General features: G+C 49.3%; 1 protein-coding gene and 1 long non-coding RNA gene across 2 annotated transcripts in view; one reads left to right on the forward strand and one right to left on the reverse strand.

The window, feature by feature from the left end:
- The window catches only part of LOC135100332 (uncharacterized), a 128,931-nt gene that overhangs the window by 78,122 nt on the left and 30,289 nt on the right, over positions 1-20,520 (forward strand). The window lies entirely within an intron of this gene.
- Positions 5,992-17,084, reverse strand: LOC135100654 (probable serine/threonine-protein kinase nek3). The gene is made up of 2 exons (XM_064003749.1): positions 16,761-17,084; positions 5,992-10,373 (listed from the first exon to the last, which is right to left on the reverse strand). The coding sequence occupies exon 2, from the start codon at positions 7,809-7,811 to the stop codon at positions 6,348-6,350; it is 1,464 nt and encodes a 487-aa protein (XP_063859819.1). The 5' UTR covers positions 7,812-10,373; positions 16,761-17,084; the 3' UTR covers positions 5,992-6,347.

Raw genomic sequence — 20,520 nt, forward strand, 5'->3', positions numbered from 1 at the left:
AAGAAAGTGACTTAAAGAGAGGAGAAGATAATAGTGTGAAGAGAGAAAAAAGATTAGTGGAAAAACGAAACAACTTAAAATGAAAGAAGGAAGTGACAGTAAAGAGTGTGAATCAGCTAAAACGTAAGGAAAGGAAGACAAGCAAAGTAGAGAGTCTGAACAGCCCAAATAACGCATTGCGAGACTAAATACCTCACATTTTAAGCTCTAACACCTTGACATTTAGTTCAGAATCTCTCTCTCTCTCTCTCTCTCTCTCTCTCTCTCTCTCTCTCTCTCTCTCTCTCTCTCTCTCTCTCTCTCTCTCTCTCTCTCTCTCTCTCTCTCTCTCTCTCTCTCTCTCTCTCTCTCTCTCTCTCTCCATCTCCCATCCCTTCCTCTCTCTCTCTCTCTCTCTCTCTCTCTCTCTCTCTCTCTCTCTCTCTCTCTCTCTCTCTCTCTCTCTCTCTCTCTCTCTCTCTCTCTCTCAACGGCAACACTGACAAAACTTTCACTAATTCTCGTTCATTGACAAGGAAAAAGACAGAAAAGTGAAGAAAATTATAGCCTCAGTGACGGGGAAACACGTTGGTTCGCGGCCACAGGGAGATAATGCAGAGAAAGAGAAAAATTTGCATATATTGTGTCGAAGAGTGACCATTGGAAAAAAAAATCTTGTCTTGGAATCTCAACGGAAAATGTGAAGAAAAACTGAGAGAGGACATGAAATTGTAGAGGGAGGGAGAATGATTTTTCTCTCTCTCTCTCTCTCTCTCACACACACACACACACACACACACACACACACACACACACACACACACACACACACACACACACACACACACACACACACACACACACACACAGAACCTTTCCATCCACCATCTGAGCGTGGAGATTTAAGCGCCAGGACAAGTAGTTATCTTATAAGCTTCCTTCACTTCTGATTATGAGTACGAGACACAAATATTTCTTCCTTATATTACGTATTATCAGTGCCGTTATACTCTCTGCATGAGAGAGAGAGAGAGAGAGAGAGAGAGAGAGAGAGAGAGAGAGAGATGGTAGTAAACAGATCTGCACCTTTCCCCAGGAGCCCAAACAGTCGTTGTGGTGGTCGTGGCGGCTGTCGCGAGGCGTCTAGGATGTCGTTGCGTGGGTTTTACTCCGTCGTGAACTGCCTTGACGGTCCTCGCCGCGCCGTATTTCAGCCACGCCGTGATGGAGGGTGACTGGCAGACAGACAGGCTGACAGACACACGGCGGACTGGACGCGACACTAGTTTCTCTCTCTCTCTCTCTCTCTCTCTCTCTCTCTCTCTCTCTCTCTCTCTCTCTCTCTCTCTCTCTCTCTCTCTCTCTCTCTCCACAGTGGGCGAGCGAAAAATGTGTTGTCGATGCGAGGGAAGAAAAGAAATGATGCACATATTTCTTCTATTTTTACATCCTCGGGTTCGTTTTTATCGCTTTTGCCTTATATTTATTTGACCATAATGGTGTGTTATAGTTTTATTTTTGGGAGACGTGGTGTGAAGGACTATTTTTGTGACGCTTTTGGTCGTGTTATCAGCGTCTGAATTAAGAAGGCTGTCGCGTCTCGGCTTCAATACATTTATTTATCTATTGCTGCCGTCACCTGCCGCCTCTTCACTTCTGTCTCCTTAATGTTTATTAGTTAACCCTTCGGTAACCCACGTGACCCTCGCCACCTCTCCTCTCACTTATACCTCTCCTCACTCACTTCACATTGTTGTCCCGCTCCCTCACCTCATTTAATCCTCTCACACATTCTCTTCCCAAGCTGAAGCTCACTACCTTCATCACCTCCCATTTTATTCCCTCTTAATTCTCCTCACTTCTCTCTCCTTCATTCCTTCATCTCGTAACTCGCTACCTTTGTATCTAACTATCTTTAATTAGCCTTCCTTTCCTTGTTCGTTCTTTTTATCTCCTTCCCTCTCACCGCATGTCTCGCTGTCCTTCATTCAGTTCCTTCCTTCACCTTTCCTTCGTTGTTTACTTCCTTGCCAATTTTTTATTCTGCTTATTTGGTACATTTTGTTTCCTAGACATTTCCTTTATCACTATTATTCTTCCTTTCCCCTCCTTCGTTTCTTATCTTCAGTTGTGCTCGTCTGTCTTCCCTTTATCCTTCCTTCCTTACTTTGCTTCTAACACTCTTGCCTTCTCTCTCTCTCTCTCTCTCTCTCTCTCTCTCTCTCTCTCTCTCTCTCTCTCTCTCTCTCTCTCTCTCTCTCTCTCTCTCTCTCTCTCTCTCTCTCTCTCTCTCTCTCTCTCTCTCTCTCTCTCTCCCTCCCTCAGTCTATTAGAAATCCTCTCCAAGGTTGGTCTCGACTCCACCCAAATACCAATTAATTGTTGCTCTCACTAGCCTGACCCGCAGTGCTGTGTTGGGAGAGCTACTGGTGCACTGAGGTCTCACTGGGTACTGGTGACTGACTGGTAGTGGTGATGGTGGTGGTGGGGGATTGGAATACTGGTGATGGACTGGTAATGGTGATAGATGGATGCTGGTGATGCTTATTGTAAGGAATTATAAGTACTAGGATGATTTAAATGGTGTTTTGTTGATGGTTTGTACTGGTAGGTTACTGGTGGTGGTGGTGGTGGTGGTGGTGGTGATGGTACTTGTGGGTCATCAGTGGCGGTAGTGGTGGTACTGGTGGGTGGTCAGTGGTGGTGGTGGTACTGGTGGGTCGTCTGTGGTGGTACTAATGTAGTGGTGGTAGTGGTGGCAATGATAGGTCATCAGTGGTGGTGGTACTGGTGGATCTGGTGGTGAAAGTGGTAGTATCAGTGAGATGTCATGTTTGTGGTAGAAGTAGATCCTCAGTAGTAGTAGTAATAGTAGTAGAAGTAGTAATGGTAGTGATGGTGGTGGTGGTGGGTCATCACTAGTGGCGGCAGCGGTGTTGGTGGTGGTGGTTCTAGCGGCAGCAGCAGCAGCAGCAGCAAGGGTAGCGGGACCTTGAAAACCTCCCTCTCTTTCTCTCTCGCCAGACTGATTTCAAAAGATTATAATGAGAAATAATCATCGTTGGCGGTGCTTGTGATCCGTCAGCAAGATCTTTCTAAGCGAGGAGAACACACCACTGCTTCCCTGCCTCTCCTTACCCTTCCACTTCTTCCTCCTCATCGCGTTTTCCTTCTTTTCATCATATTTTATCCCTCCCTTCCTATTTTTCATTGTCCTCTCTTCTCTTTACTTGTTCCATTCTTCCTTCTTCTTGCAATATCAAGTTCCTCCATTTTTTTAAATTTGTTTTCTTTCTCTCTCCACATCTCTTAATTTCTGTGTTTTTCTCCTTAAAATACGAGTACATTTTTTTCCTCCATTTGTCTCCTTTTCATCTTCCTCCTCCGTCCTCGCCAATCCAGTTTCTCCCACTCTCTCTCTCTCTCTCTCTCTCTCTCTCTCTCTCTCTCTCTCTCTCTCTCTCTCTCTCTCTCTCTCTCTCTCGGCAACCTCATCACGCTGTCTATCCCATTTCCTCCCACCTCTTTCCACCTCCTCCTACCACCTATTTCTCCCCACCTTGCCCCTCCACTTCCCTCAGTATTTTTCTTCCTCTCCTCCCTCTCCGCTTCCTCCGGCACCGCCACCACGCGCGCCGCCTTATCGAAATCTTGAGTAACCTAATCTTGATGGCTGGTCGGCTGAAAGTCCCGATCGTGGTGTGCGTCTGAGTCTCTCGTGCCGGGTTACGATTACGCCGCCGGTAAAACTGCAGCGGGAGAAAAAACAATCAGGCAAAGGTTTAAGCGGTCATGGTGTGTGTGTGTGTGTGTGTGTGTGTGTTGTACTTATATGTGAGCAAGTGGAATGGGTTCACCTGGTGTGTGTGAGTGTGTGTGTGTGCGCGCATGTGCGTATGTGTGTGTGTGTGTGTGTGTGTGTGTGTGTGTGCATGTGCGTGTGTGCGTGTGCGTGTGTGGCCCGCCTCGTGTTGTGCTCGCTGGAGTGACGTAAACAAGAGCAGCGTGGCGGCGTGGCAGCGGCGCGGGATGGACGGGATGTTGGGCACAATGTATGGCGCCCGTCCCTGCCACCACTACTACCACCACCACTACCACCACCACTACTACCACCATCCCTGGTACTTCTTTTACTCCCACCTCGTCCTCCTCTTCATTTTACCGACGCCACCACTACAAATGCAACAGTGACTCGTGCATTTATCACAGTCCCTCATGAAGCAAAATAGATCGATCGATACTGCTAATAGAAGTTGCTGCTCCTATTACTGCTGCTGCTGCTACTACCACCACCACCACCACCACCACCACCACCACCACCACCAATACCACCACCACCACCACCGCTACTACTACTACTACTACCACCACCACTACCACCATCGCCACTTCTGCTATCACTATTATTTTACAACTACTACTGCCATTGCCGCTACAATAATTACTGTACGACCATCACTACCACTAACACCACCACACCCATCATCACTTACATCTTCAAACTTCAACCAAGCCCTTCTTTTTTTCTTCCTTCTCTTTCTCTCTCCCCCTCTCCCTCTCGCTCTTCTCTTCGTCAAATGAACGCTTGTCCCCGCAGATCACATATATTTTCTTTGCTTTAGTTTATCTCCCAATTAAATAGCATGTTAGACAGTGGTGGTTGGTGAGTGCTGGTCTTATCCAGATGTGTTTTATGTTTACGTTCGGTGCCAGAATGTTTCCCGCTACAGGCTACAGGACCTCATTTAAATGTTACCGTCCTGGGGGTTTTGTTTGAAGAGGAGGCGACTGACCCTCTCATCCCTTCTACCGTTTAGCCCATAATAGGGGACCTCCGGCAGGGTTTTCCTCCTTCCTTCCCTCCATCCTCCCTCTCTTTCTTTCTGCCTCCCGCACTCCCTTTTACCTGCCGACTTGAAAACCAGGTAAAAGAGGTGCCTAATTACCCATCCTTGGGTATGCTTAACTTACCGTGAAAGTGGCGTGCCTCCCGCTCACCGTGTATAATTAGTGCCGTACTCTTGGGGAGGGGATCCCACGCTTTGAGGCTGGCACGCGGCGGCTGCGTCCCTCTGCCAAGACTCGGCCACGCTTCAAAGCCTCCACCTCCCCTTCTCTTCATTCCCAACACACAGTCTCTCTCTCTCTCTCTCTCTCTCTCTCTCTCTCTCTCTCTCTCTCTCTCTCTCTCTCTCTCTCTCTCTCTCAGAAACATTCATGACTAAACGAATCTGAAGAAAATTCTCGGGAAAAAACCTTTATCTCCTCTCCGCTTCCTCCTTACTAAAGAAACAAAGAGTTCCTCACGTTTTCTTTCCTTTTCTCTCATTCATCGTTCATCTCATTTACTCACAGAAGTATGCGACTCCCGTAACTGTGCTCATTCTGTTTTTCTTTCCACGCTTTTTTTTTTCCTCTACCTCCTATTCTCTCCGGGGCCTCGTCCACACAAAACCAGAGCTCCTAATCTTGTCCTCGTCAGCTCGGGCCTCGGGCGAGCATGTATTCAGGGTCCACGTTTGGAGGTGTCCACGAACAAAGGAGGTCAAGGTGGCTCTCTTGGGTTTTTGTCAAGAGTGTGTGTCGGGCGTGTAAGTGGCGGGGATTAAGCTATGGCGCAGTGTATAAAGGGCAGGCCGAGGGAGGTCGGTTCGCCCGCAAGGCTGATTGTGTCTGAAGGAGAGGGACGCACGAATGAAAGACAGAGGAAAGTATATATATAAAAGTTAGTGTGCCGGGTGTAACTGACAGTGCCTTGTTTACGTGGGTGGGAGGAGTGTAGTGATTAGAGAGTGTGGGGGTGAGTGAAATCTAGACCTTGAATCAAGTCACTTCATCGCATCGTTTATGGCAATCATTATTACGAACACAATTATTATAATCATCATCACCATTGTCAGTACCATTCTCGTTACCATGATTCCTTTCCCCAGGAAGTGGGTGACCTCAAGGCTTGTATTCATAAGACTAACTGACGGCTGTGGAAAATGTGGAGTAACGTAAAGACTGGTGTATATAAAGAGTGATTTATTTACAGTAAAAGCCGGGGTGGAAAGGCACATGATATACACAGTGAACACAGGGGGGTTGATATGTAGGATTCTATACTTGTTACGTATAGTCATTACATTATCTTTGTCACAAATTCAATGCTCCCTTATATTGTACAAGCTGTCAGGCACACATCAACAACAACACGCTACTTTCATAAAGCAACGAGAAGTTTATCCAAGAACAAGATGTGAAACACCAAGTGTCCAACGCTAGTAGACTAAAGTCCCGAGAGTCTGTCATACAAACTTTGCCATCTGAACGTTGCTTTCTGCGCCTAACGAGCCACTCTGCTGTCTCGCCAGCAGTACCTGCGGCTAACAGTCCTCAATCTCTGCACACATGAAGTTGGACGAAGAATGCGCCAGTAATAGGTTGAGTGTGTCGTCGCCATCGGCGAAGGTTGAGGTGAAGTGGTCCAGCTCCCGGAAGGGGTCGTCCCCTAGCAAGCTGGTGAGCTCCATGGGCGACGTCAGCACGCTGTCACAGTCTGAGGTTGACCCACAGACGGAGAAGTCGCTCGAGGTGACGGAGAATGCTGGCGAGGTGTCGCCGATGGGCACCGGGGCGGGTGTCATGGAGCTGAAGCTGGTGAGAGGGCTGGGGGGAGCTGAGCCCTCGCTGGAAAAGGCGGAGTCGGCACTGGAAGAGTCGCTGAAGTGTCGGCCGCTTCTTGGGAACTCGAGCAGTACGTCATTCCTTACCACAGGACTGTCGAGGTCCTGCACCACGTTGATGGGGGTGGTCTCGGTGGGCTGGTAGAGGGTGAGGGAGGAGGGGCCGGTGTAGTGGCGTGGTGTGAAGGGCGTCGCCCCTATTAGGGGCTCTGGGGTGTCGTGTCCTGGTATGGAGGCAGGCACGTGACACAGGTCAGTCCTGCAGGGCGTGAGGGCGAGCTGCGGCTGGTTCACGGACGTCACGGACATGATGGGCTCTAGTCTCGGCATCTTGGTCTCGCGAGGCGCCGAGTAGTGCTCCTGCCGCGGCCGCTTCACCGTCATGGACATCATGAGGGGCTCGTTGTTGGCGTGCTTGCCCAGCTTGTGCGGCGGCGTCTGCAGCGCCACATTCTTGAGGGTGATGTACGCGCCGTTACTGGTCGCTATGCTCGCCGTCTTGCACACTTTCGTTTTACTCTTTGATTTGCTTGGCCGCTTCGGTATCGTTTTGCCACCGAGGCAATTTTTACTTCGATTGTCATTTGTTTTACCGACGGAGGGACACTTCGTCTTAGACATTTTGCTACTGTTGTTGTTATTGTTATTGTTGTTGTTGTTGATACCAGTGGGCGGGTTCGTTTTGCCGGTGGCACTACATTTACTTTTATTCGGGTTTCCGCCGGACACTTTGTTAGTTCTTATGACGGGTCGTACACAATGCTCGGGTCGGGCCATGTGCGCATTTTCTAAACACCACAGTTCCCTCACGTCCTCGATATCGGTTGGACAGACGCTGTCCTCGTTGAGCACACCGGCGAGGGCGTTAATGTAGTTGACAGCGAGTCGCAGCACCGTGATCTTGGTGAGCTTCTCTGCGTCAGCACCGGGAAGGTCTGGGATGGACTGCTGCAAGGTGAGAAAGGCGTCGTTAATCTCCTTCATCCTATTTCTCTCCCGCGCGTTTGCGGTCTTGCGTCGGTATTTGCTGAGTGGCGGAGGCTTCTGTTTCTCTTTCGGTTCTTTCCTCTTCGTCGTTGCTCTGTTCTTTTCGGATTCTATTCTCTTGATGATCGACTTAGTCCTGAGGGCGTACTTGCCCCCGTTCTTAGCGTCCATATTCATGTTGCCTTACTTTTACTAAGCACGCAGGCAGACAGGAAATTACAAGCACACAACGCACCACAACACAGCACACACAGACACACAGGCACGCAGGTACACAACACAAGTATTTATTCAGGTGGAGAGCTTAGCTGATTCCGTCATTAAGTGCCGGCGGGCCAACAAACACATCACCCCACAGAAATATGTGCACAGGTGTGATTTATTGCCACCTTCACCCCGGGGCTCGAACGCGTCTGGGATCGGCTTGGGTGCGTGTGAGCCGGCGGGGGTCGCGCTGGAGCTTCAAGAAGTGGGGGTGTTTGCTCCGAGTTGTTTGTGTAGGCTTCTGACGCGCCTGGGGCTCGCACCTCCTTCTTCCTTTCTACAGGTAGACCTCACGTCACGCCGCGGGCAGGTACAAATCACCAAGATTTATGATTCGCTGCTTATGTGTAAGCTTCACTTCAAGGCCCGTTTTCAGTATAGTCACGTTTCCCGGGGCTGTGTTTCCCAGAGAGCACAAAACACCGTATTTAAAATCGAAGAGTAAACACGAGAGAAGCAATTTGCATAAGAGTTTACAGAACAACCTAAGAGTTTGTTTTAGCGTGTAGTTTATAAAACTTGCCTAATGCTATTCTTTCACGAGGAGATTACAACCATTTGGAGCTTCCCAAGTAAATGACAAACACACGCTGACTCACACACAGCTAATGCATTAACCTTAAAGAGCCTAAAGAGTGCGGTGTCGTTGTGGTTCCAGGTAGTCCCTCTAGAGGCCGCCGATTAGCATGTAGAAACGATTACTGTAATGCCTGTTATCTTGGCCGTGAGACCTGAAACACGACTCCCGATTGTCTCTCTGAAGTATGAAATAGTAGTTGTGTGTTGACACGTGATTACTTTTTGTGGCTTTATGGCAGATCACACGATAACTAAACACTGGACAAGGAAGGGAAGGTGTATCTTTGTTACTTGCTGTGACCCTTTTTTCTGCGACTGTTTTTCCTTGCAGCAGACAGAAGTGACAGTGACTCGCTCGTGAACAGAGACTCGGTCTTAGTTGCACTGTAGTCCGTCCTCGGGGCTCCAGGTGGCTCCTATTAACGTCACTCTAGGCGACCACAACCCACCGCCGATACCATAAAGCTCACTTCTTTTCACTCCAGTCACAAGTTGCCTCACTAGTCTTGATCTCAATCTGGCTTCCTTTTTTCTGCTCTGTGTTGCCGGATACCTCGCTAGGGAGTTCTTTTTCGCAGCGGTGTACAGCTTGGTGATAACACGCCCGCGCCAGGAAGAATGAGAGGCTTATCAGTGGGTAGTGTGCGTCCCCGCCTCTGATAAGGCAGCCTCCCTACCAGGCCACAACAAAGCGTGCGGTGGGTCGGTGTCGCGCTCGGTATGTGGGGGAGCTGCCTACTACTCCAGTCCTCTGCTTGCTGTGTGTATATCGATCATCAGCGGTAAGGCCGACACAAGGACGCAAATGGGATGTTGAAGATAAGTATAGTTGTCGTTTGACTGGGACCGGAGGAGGGCGGCGGGTACTGTGATGGAACCAGGAACCCGCGGTGTCAGTTTACACCATGCAAAGTGGCGACGAGGGTGGGAGGCGAGGGTGGGAGGTGGAGAGACTCTGCGGCGCCTCTGCGTTATGGGAACCGTCTGAGTTTGTTCTTCCTGAGGAAATATTTGCTGGCTGCTGCGAGGGTGTCCTCAGCAAAGACTGAGACGCTGACGAGGGCGATGCAGGAGCAGGAGACGTATAAACAGGTACCGATGATATCCGTCAGATTCTGTGGGTGATTTGCTGAGGGTGGGTGATGGAGAGAGTTGGCGGATGCCAGGCCGGGCTGGTGGCTCAGCGGGGTGTGGATGGCGGGCTACATCACCCAGAGGTCCTGCTGTGAGGGAACCGCCGCCCCCACGCGCTGATGATCCTCCCTCGATTCTACGACTACAATCAGGTCGTAGAGTCGGGTGGGCTGGCTGTTCTGGCAGGAGATCCTCGGCACCTTTCAATGGTTTTACGAGCACTCCCCTCTACCTGAGATGACCCGGCGAAGCAACAGCTGTGTCGGGGAGGATGACACGTCCGATCGGCTGCTGTAGACTGAAGTCGCTGCACACTGCGTTGCCTCGAGGCCACTTCCTCTCTCCTATCTCTGCCAGAACTCTCTGGAAGGCTTCACGTGGTCCGCTGCTCCTCAGGGCGTGGGATAATCGCCTAACATTCGCTTTATAAGGACTGTCTCGACTTATTAATTTGTTAAAGTCGCTGGATTACTCCTAACAGTCGTGAACACCGAGCTACAACTTAACCTATCGCGAGATGTTTTTTTTTTCTTTCTACAGCGATTTATCTCGTCCCGGTTAGCGTTTCCACTCGTTTCTGTCGCTGTGGTCGTCTTGAGAGTCGTCGTTCGTTCCTATGGAGATGTTCAACGTCCTTAGCGTCGTGAACCGGGCGGGAGGGGCCAAGGTGAGGCCGAGCAGGACAGTCAGACGGGCGGAGGCTGGCAGGATGGCAGGCTGGCGTCCGTCCAAGTCGTCGTCCGTCGAGCCGACACCCACCACCTGAAACGAGACCAAAGGAACATCAGACGGAGGGTTCGTATCCTCATCCTAAGCCCGGGGTAAAGCTATCAGCGCCCTCTTGTGGATCCTGATGCTTATCCTGGCGAGTTGTGTCCGCTTGTTGGATACTGGTGTGTGTGTGTGTGTGTGTGTGTGTGTGTGTGTGTGTGTGTGTGTGTGTGTGTGTGTGTGGCATAAGAAAGGTGCTGTATTTGTCTTTGCTGATAAGGTCAGATAATGCTTCCCTTCACCTACAAAAACACGCGGCTACCTGGTTAATCTGACTGTTTCCTAATTTATTCACAGGGATGAAAAAAAAGGGATCTAGGTTACAAACTCAGTACGACACAATGTATACACTAGTGTTATATTACACACACACACACCACACACTACCACTACTACTGTTACTACTACTACTACTACTACCACCACAACTTATAATTCTGTATAATTAGACAAGTTACTTCCATAGACAGAATTAAAGCTCAGAGTCACAAGCATTGCCTCCTCCCACTACCGTCGCCTCTCTGACACGACTGATGAATGAGGGGAAAATGAATAACTTAAGTGTGTTAGAAAGTGTGGCGCACCTCACTGCCGCTTTCCTCGAGACATCAATCATCAAGACCATAATCTCTCTGCCATACGTAATAAATCTTGAGAAAAAAGTCCTTTACCTCGTTGACCTCCCTTCCACCTCCTCCTTTTCTTCTTCATATTCCTGCTCTTCCTCCTCTTTCTCTTCCTCCTGAGCCAACACGAGAACGAACACCGGCGCTTGCACCATTATTACCATCGTCACCACCGCCGCCATCACCACCAAATACCGTGAAAATATATCCTGTGAAATTTAATGCAAATATGTTCAGCGGAATCGAATTTTTGGAAAGTTAACATTTATTTTATGCAGGGGACGAAATATCTACATTTTAGTTATGCAACATTCCGGCGTCCTCAGTGATAAATTTTTGGGTTTCTCTCTTAAGGAAAATTTGGGTGAAAACATTAAAAAAAGTATCAACGTCTCGTAACTCAGATCAGGCGACAGTTTATCTTTTCGAACCTTATAATCCACCTCCTCCTCTTCTTATTCCTCCATCTCTTCTTGCGCTTCTTCGTTCTCCTCTTCCTCCTGCTTTCATCAGTGTCCTTCTTATTTCTTTCGTTGTTTTATTTATATATATCGCTCTCCATTTACGGTTTACTGTACTTTTATGATTTTTCTTTCTTTTTTGCCTCCATTTTCTTTCTTCACATCATTCTCCTCCTCCTCCTTGTCTTGAGAAGCCTACATATTTTCATTCTCCCTCTCCGCTTCTTCCCTTACCTTCCTCAAATCCCCACGTACTCCTCCCTCTCTCTCCGCAACACCCTCCTTCCCTCTATCACTCTCACCTTCCCACCCTCCCTCCCCGCTCCTCCCTCCTCGCCCTCCCACCTCCGCGCGCCGCCAGGTGATCGTGACCAGCCAGGTAACTTACCTGGCAATTTAGTAACATCTTGGCCCGCGCACTGTTAATATTTCAATTAATTAGCAACTCTTCCCATAAGTCAAGGCGGACGTGGGTGGCGTACGTGGGAGAATATATGGGAGGGAAAATTCACAAGATTACTGGCATTCTGGGACCGCCTCGCTTAAGTGCCGCTCACAAGGCGGGGCAGGGACGTTCATAATACAGAAAGAGAGAGAGAGAGAGAGGAGAGAGAGAGAGAGAGGAGAGAGAGAGAGAGAGAGAGAGAGAGAGAGAGAGAGAGAGAGAGAGAGAGAGAGAGGAGAGAGATCTAGGACCCTCAGGCGTGCCATAAATTCAAGAACGGGGCAAATATACACCGGAGAGTTTTCGTCTCTCTCTCTCTCTCTCTCTCTCTCTCTCTCTCTCTCTCTCTCTCTCCTCTCTCTCTCTCTCTCTCTCTCTCTCTCTCTCTCTCTCTCTTCTCTCTCTCTCTCTGACTGTAGTAATACATTCAGGAATAATACAATCAACTCACAAATAATAATAATATCCAGGTTAGGTCTCGTCCGCCCACGTGTACAAGTAATAAACAGAGTGAAGGTTACAGAAAGTGTGTGTGTGTGTGTGTGTGTATGTGTGTGTGTGTGTGTGTGTGTGTGTGTGTGTGTGACGTAGCAGGTAGGTGGGTAGGAATCCTTGTGAACGTAACACACACACACACACCACACACACACACACACACACCACACACACACACACACACACACACACACACACACACACACACACAACACTGCCAAACATTCATCACATTTGGCAGATACACGAGTTATTATAATGTCTGCTGAGTGTGCTACAGAGAGAGAGAGAGAGAGAGAGAGAGAGAGAGAGAGAGAGAGAGAGAGAGAGAGAGGGGGGGGGGGGGGGTTTAGGAACACACATAGAAAAGACTAGTTTATGGAGAAAAGGAACGAACATTTGGAAGAGGAAGAGAAGGAAGAGGAGGAGAAGGAGGTGGAGGTGGTGTAAGCAGTGAAGAATACCAAGAAACCAGAATAAGAGGAGTAGATCTGTCTGAGAGGAAGGGGTGAGGAAAGGTGCGTGTGGAGAGAAAGAAAGAGAATGGGAATTGAGTGTGAATGTGGGACAGGTATGGAGGTATTCATGCACCTGTTGTGAGGAGCAGGAGGAGGAGGAGGGATGGACAAGGAGAAGAAAGGAAAGGTCAGGATGAAAGGAGAGTGAGCGAAGAGGCAGGATGAGGTGAGAATAGAGAAAAGAGAAGAACCAGGCAAGAGTTGAGATTAGGGAAGAAAAGAGAGGATAGAAGACGAGATTAGTGGTGAAAAGATTGACAGAAGTGAGAGAAGAGGAGACAAGAGAGAGTAGAGATGAGATGGATAAGAGACCTGAATGAAATGAGGAGGAAAGAAGACACTCAGAAGAAGAAGAAAAGAAAAAAAAGAGAAGCGTAAGAAAGAAAAAAAGAGAAGGAGAGGGGGAGGGGAGAGGACAAAAGGGGAGAGAAGGGGGGAGGGAAGAGAAGACTAGACCAGACACACACACTAGACCAGACCCTCCCTTCCCCCCCTTTCCTGATCGCTGCCAGACCCCCCGGGGAGTGTGGACAACATACACAAACAAAGGTGCCACGTGACTCTCTCTCTCTCTCTCTCTCTCTCTCTCTCTCTCTCTCTCTCTCTCTCTCTCTCTCTCTCTCTCTCTCTCTCTCTCTCTCTCTCTCTCTCTCTCTCTCTCTCTCTCTCTCTCTCTCTCTCTCATTTCTTAATGGTACGTTCCTTTACTTATTTCTTAATGGTGCGTTCCTTTACCTCTCTCTCTCCTTCCCTCCCTCTTACTTAATTCGATACCATGTTTTTTCCCTCCTCTTGTCCCTCCTTCCCTTTCACTCCTCCTTCTCTTTTTATTCTTGTTCTCTATCCATATTCATTCCTCCTTTCTTCCTTTGTCATATTAATTCTATCACTTGTTTTTATTTTTTTTTCTGTTTTATTCTCTCTTTACCTTCACTCTTCACTCTCCCTTCCATTACGATGCAGTTTTTAACGTTTATTACGTGAAATGCAAAGTAAAATGTTACAAGGAGTGTATACCCAGACATCTCCACCCAGAACACACACACACACCACACACACACACACACCACACACACACACACACACACACACACACACACACACACACACACACACATGCGTACAAAGAAACAAATACACAGACGAAAACACAGACGGAAAGATACTTGATAAAGACGCACACCCACACACACACACACACACACACACACACACACACACACACACACACACACACACACACACACACACACACACACACACACATACACACACACACACGTACGCGATAATGTGCCTTCTTATCCCTTTATGTATCTGTCTAATAAGCAACGTGTAATACTCCTTCGCTTCCTTGGACGCCACTTACTGTCGACCTGTACACCCCACGCTCAGGAATGCGTGTGTGTGTGTGTTTGTGTGTGTGTGTGTGTGTGTGTGTGTGCGTGACTAAACAACTATGTATACGTTCTTCGCAGCAACTACATGTGTTCATACGTATGCCTGCTTGTGTGCTTGTAAATTCAGTAATACACATTTCCTCCCCCCTACACTGTTTGTGTATTCCTGTATGTATGTCTTGTTGCTCATGAATGTAAACGTGCCAGTATGTGAACGTTGAAGATTTCCCAACGTTGTGCATCAGTGACCCTTTCCTTCCGAGAACCAGCGGGATATTGGGACTCCTGAGAGGGCAACACTTGTGTATCCCCCTCCCGGTTCTGTGCTCCTCCCCGCCTGGCCAAGACTGGGGGCGACTTGGACTTTCCTTATGAGGCAGTCCCATGACAGTCTCAGATGGCGGGGAGGAGAGGGACATGGGGTGGGAGAGTAGAAGGTGGAGGAGAAGGAAGAGGAGGAGGAGGAGGTGGAGGGAGTTTCGGTAGCTATGAGAGGTCGACGGCAGGAGCCAAAGAAACTGAAAGGCTTTGAGCTTACTGTGACTGGGTGTGACATTATCTTGAGGAGGAACAGGAGGAGCAGGAGCAGCAGCAGGAGGAGGAGGAGAGGGCAATGTGTGTGTGTGTGTGTGTGTGCGTGTGTGTGTGTGTGTGTGTGATGTGTGTGTGTGTGTGTGTGTGTGTGTGTGTGTGTGCGCGTGTGTGTGCGCTCGTGCCCGCGTGCATCAAGACATCTCCAGTGTAGAAGTTCACTTTTCCGCGGTTTCGAGTTTCTCCCTGGCTTGCAGTGATATCTTAAATGCGTAGATTGCCACGCACATTCAGGCGTCCTTTCTATGCAAATAACTTGGGTGAACTGCTTGTTGTGATAAGTTGTGCGCCATTTTTCTGAACTTAATGGGATAAAGCGGGTAGAGTCCGGGAGCTCGTGCAGCTAATTAGGTCGTAAAGCGCTGTGAAATTAGTCGTAATAGATATAAAGGGGGCCAGTGCCTGATGACGGGTTGCCTTGCTGGCCACATAAAAATGCAGGTGATGACATACGTAGCTTTCTACTGTCGTGTTGAAATCTCCAGTCCGAGCAGGTCCCGATTTTGTTGCGGAGGAGAGAGAGAGAGAGAGAGAGAGAGAGAGAGAGAGAGAGAGAGAGAGAGAGAGAGAGAGAGAGAGAGAGAGAGAGAGAGAGAGGAAATAGCAGTCGCGTATTTTTATCAGTCAGGAGGGCGGCGCCATCCTCACCCTCCCGTTCAGCCCGCACATTCTCCCAACGTAATCAAAATTCCTGGTGAGGTCAGCCCAAGAGATGCCGTCGGCTCTTGCTCAGCCGCTCGCTTTCCCGACTCTTGCAGGTCCACAGCTTCCAATCACTGGGTCATTCACGAAGATCTACGCAAAGAATAGTACAGTGGCTGTCTATCGATAGCAGATGCCCCGTCGCCCCTGTCTCACTCTGCGCACTCTGCTGGCTTTGATGAAAGGGACTCGAGTGAAGCCTCCGTCACACGTTCCCCGGCAAGCAGCGAATGGATATTTATTAGTCGCCAGGCGAGGAGGAGAGCGTGGTGTGAATGACAAATGCATGGCTGGCTCTTGCACCTCCTTCAATAACCTGTTGCTCGTCTGCCTACCCGCGTTTTCTCATCATCCCAGGCACAAGTTCACATTCACAACCACTTACAGACAAAAACTCCTCAAAATATGATGCACACGAAGCCAATAACAACGAAGAATTAACAGCTGTGCACGACTATCAAACCGCTAGATAAAAAGGCCGTCTGCTGACTCCTAATACATTATACCTTATAAGGCAACCTTTTGCCAGCTTTCACCTCGGGCCAACACCGCTACTCTCTTGCAATTGTATGTAACTATATTGCCGTTTCTCTGTGATTTTCTGCCCATTGGGCGTAATCAAAGAGTGAAAAGGGAGGAGATAAGAACTCGAGACATTTATGAGACTGACGGAGGGTGGCGGATAAGCCTCTTTTGGTGGTTGGGAAAAACTGGGCTATTAGTCGGGTTCTCCTTCGGCAGCCACAAGTTTTATGGCCGTAATAGATTTTTGTGATAAGCTGAGGGTGTAAGGAGCATTTGGGGTCCTGCCGCGGGACTGATCAACACTCACGCAATGTCCAATTCAGGATTTGTTTAGCTAAGAGTCACTACAACGCACTATATCCCTTGCGTCATATTATTTATCAGTGTCACTCATATGAACATTCGCAGCATATCGTAGGAAACACACGGTCAGTAAGAAATCATTAAAATGCATTGCATGTAAGGATCCTGTGCAATACAATGTCTTTTACCACAAAACACACAAACAAGCAACACGAATGCACACAACACAACACAACACACCACACTACACCACACAATACCACACTACACCACACCACACACCACACCACACTACACTGTATCAACACCTACCGTCAGAGGCGAGCGTGTGCGTGAGGCTGAAGCACAGCAGTCAGTGGGCCGTGTCACCTTGCGCGATGTTCATTCACAGCCGACAACTCCAACGTCACTTCATTCACAGGGACCTGCGGCACTCCGGGTCCTTCACAACACGCAGGCAGCACCACGGGATCACTCCTCGTACCTCAGTATTCTCGGTGGCGCTTTGAGTGAAGTCACTAATGACTTGAGGTTACTCAGTCCTAAGGATGCACCTGCTGCGGTCCGAGAGACCGGAGCGAAGAGGGAGGGCACGGGATGCCCACCCTCGCGGCCTGGTGTGTGGCGCTAGACTGAGTCTCCAGAGTGTGTGGTTGCGGCGGCGATGGTGGTGGCGGCAACAACAGCAGCAGCAGCAGCAGCAGCAGCAACAACACCAGCACCAGGTTGGGAGTGTGGCACTGTTTATGGTCGCCTGCCGCGAAGGGACCTCACCATACGAGATGTGACTTTCACCTTCGTGGAGAAATGATCAAGTGACAACTTGGCCTCCTGGCAGAGGCACCTGCAGCGTGAGCGGCAGAGACGTTGTGTGCAGGGAGAGAGAGGCCCCGCTGCCTCCTTCTGGCCTCGTCCACTTCACACAGACAACTGCCCAACTATCGTCTTCAATCCCTCATTCGACCGAAAACGCCCAGTAAATAACCGATGCGGGCACGTTTTGGTGGGAAGTTATCTTGGCGCGCGAAGGTTTCTGAGCCCCGGACAGCCTCCAGCGTGGGAGCAGCGGCAGCCGACACCACCACCAGAGCTCGGGCCCAGCGATGCGAGGGAAAGGCCTCACCACCGAAACGAAAGCATGGAAGATTGTTATAATATTAAAATGCATACCAAAAAAGGTCGGGTGGAGCCAGATAGCAAGGGAGCGTAGGAGACACGGGGCGGGCCGTGCTGTGCGGGGCTGGGGGTGACGCAAGCCTCCCTCGGCCAGCCAGCCCAGCCAGCCAGCCAGCCCACCCTCGCATTATTATCCTGCCTCACCTACCAGCCCACTACCTGCCTCTAATTGCCGTCCACCCCCCCTCGCTTTAATTACCCTTTTCGTACTCTGATTGTAAGGCTTTCTGGGCTGATGAGTCGAGGCGGCGTGCGGCGGGAGGGAGGGAGGCAGGGAGGGAGGCGTGTACCTTACCGTCATGGGGCTTCGTGGTTGGCCGCCGGGCACGCTGCTCACCGCCCTCCTCCTCCTCCTCCTCCCTCCTCCTCCTCCTCCTCCTCCTCCTCCTCCTCCTCCTCCTCCCCCATGTGATGTAGCGCTGCGGAGGGAAGCCAAGATGTGATAATTTGTACTCCGGGGCTTCGTAAACTGTGTGAGGTGTCCATAAGACCCTCAGCTTCACCGCGTCGCTATTGTCATTAATGGCGGGAGTGCAGTGTTTGATCAGTGGAATTAACGAAAATTGGGACACGAGATAAAGAAGCATTACTGTACTTCCGTCTAAGCCTGACTCACATTCTCATCCATTAATCATGTACTCACACCTCTCCGTCCCTTGATTAGAGTACCGCGCCCTCCTCACCACTCAGCTTCTTTTTCTGCTTCCTCACACACTTTACTGCTTATTAATTTCTTAAATACGTAGCGCCTAAGTGAATTCGTCTTGTCACTGGCATCCTTGTTCCAGGCTGGACTGAGGTGTGGCAGGGTTGTGGAAGGTCAAGTAGAGAGACCGGCGTTGGCAGTATGGAAGATTAGTTTTTTATTATTATGTAACGTAAGGCCTCGTTTGGTTTGTCATTAGCGTGTGTGTTGTAACCTATTGAGGCAGGGCGATGGAGTGGGCAAGGTTGTGAGGTCAAGTAGTGAGGCAGGAGGGTGAGGCAGGAAAGGAGGGGGTCAGGTGAGGGGAAGAGTAGGAGAAGAAAGAAGAGGAGGAGGTGAGGCGAGGGGCGACAGAAGACTGACAGAGTGAGGCAACCCTGCACTTCGAGGCAAAACACTGTTAACTTTGTTTAAAACGAGCTGTCCTCGCTTCCCGCAACTCTCGTGCTCGTGCATTAATGGCGTTTCCTTTTTTGGCTATTAATGAGTCTTTTTTTATCCTGTGGAGGACTGAAAATCTGGTGGAAATATTTTTATTCCAGGATCTCGAGTGTTGGTGTCAAGGGGCGGCGAGGAGCTCATCGTAATGCGCCGCACAGCCCAACCCTCGTGACCACTTGTGGGACGCGCTGACAAGGGTAACTTGTTGAAAAATATATATCACCTGTATATACATTTAGATTGGCTTATAAAATTCTCCAATATTTTATTTATTTTTTTTTTGCAATATAGTAGAAGACAAGTCTTGTGTAGTACATCTGAACAATTAGACACAGTCCGCCTTACTGTGTAGTCTTAGTAGAGTACCGCTGCAGACAGGAAACTTGCGCTCACACACACACACACACACACACACACACACACAGCAGTGCCAGGTCAGCAAGGGAACAACAGCAAGTCCTTGAGCGCGTGCAGTGGAGGTCGTCTGGCCCGCGAGCCATTTGAATAAGGGAAGGAAACCACTTTTAAAGTTTGGTGACATTATGGAGGTAAGGGAAGCAACACGGCTGCCACTCGTCACCAGCGGTTCGTTTAGCCAGCCGAGCTTGGAGTCCTGCCTGCGTTGAACTATTCATGGAGGCTGAGAAAAAAAAGTTGGATTATCGTTTAGTGGTTTTCCTCGCCGTGCTTGTCCAGACGCGGAGGCGGCGCTGCCCGGGGCGGGTTGTGGTTCCAATCAGCTGATCTGGACACCTTCTCAGGCTACTTGTGGCTTGCGCTCTTTTCCTCCACTCGCTGAACGGCCTCGCTCGTCGTCCAGTCAGTGGCAGTATTGATTATCGTTTGATTTTTGGTCTCGTTTTGACCTTGTGGGGCAAGTGGTGGTGGTGGTGGTGGTGGGTGGGCGAGCCGCGGCGTGGGTGGTGAGACTGCGGAAACATGGGCGTGTTTTCGTTGTGGTGGTGGTGATGGTGATGCCGATATAGTTGTTTTGTTTGAATAATTAATCTGCTCACTAAAACATGCGTGTTGCCGCAGCGCGATACGCAGTAGAAGGAAGAGGACGAGGACTTGAGTTTTTGCTCTTAGTACTGCGTGGACTGAAGAGCAGAGTGGTGTTGTGTGTGTTCTGTTATGAGGAAGTACTGACTTGACTACCCTTCTTATTATTAAATACAGTTTCCGTGAGATTTCCCAGCTGCTTCAAATTTTTTTTTTGTCTGTGTTACTCTATTGTGTGTTTGTGTACGTGTGCTTGCGTACGTGCGTGCGTGTACGTCTCACTGTGGGACCAACTACTTTATCCTCAGTTTTTCCTTTCACTATAATGAGTCAAGAGTCAACATGTACATATTTGCCTGAGGTGTTATTTGTTCCTTTGGGGGGGTGCTTCCTGTGTGTGTGTGTGTGTGTGTGTGTGTGTGTTGTGTGTGTGTGTGTGTGTGTGTGTGTGTGTGTGTGTGTGTGTTGTGTGTGTGTGTAAGTGTGATTTGCAGCAATGAGTGCAGTCACCAGTGGTGGGTGTTTGTGCGGTGACTGCGGTTGTGGATGTAATCAACACCATTATGTGACGTGACTGCGATGGCTGATCTGTGTGTGTGTGTGTGTGTGTGTGTGGTGTGTGTGTGTGTGTGTGTGTGTTTGATGCTAATGTACATATAACATTGACGGAACAGGACAGAAAAGTTACAGGAGCAGCAATATCAATGAGAACATTAGCGCTGCCATCATAACAACACCTACAGTATA

Source organism: Scylla paramamosain, chromosome 5, assembly GCF_035594125.1.
Source record: "Scylla paramamosain isolate STU-SP2022 chromosome 5, ASM3559412v1, whole genome shotgun sequence".
NCBI classification, from domain to species: Eukaryota; Metazoa; Arthropoda; class Malacostraca; order Decapoda; family Portunidae; genus Scylla; species Scylla paramamosain.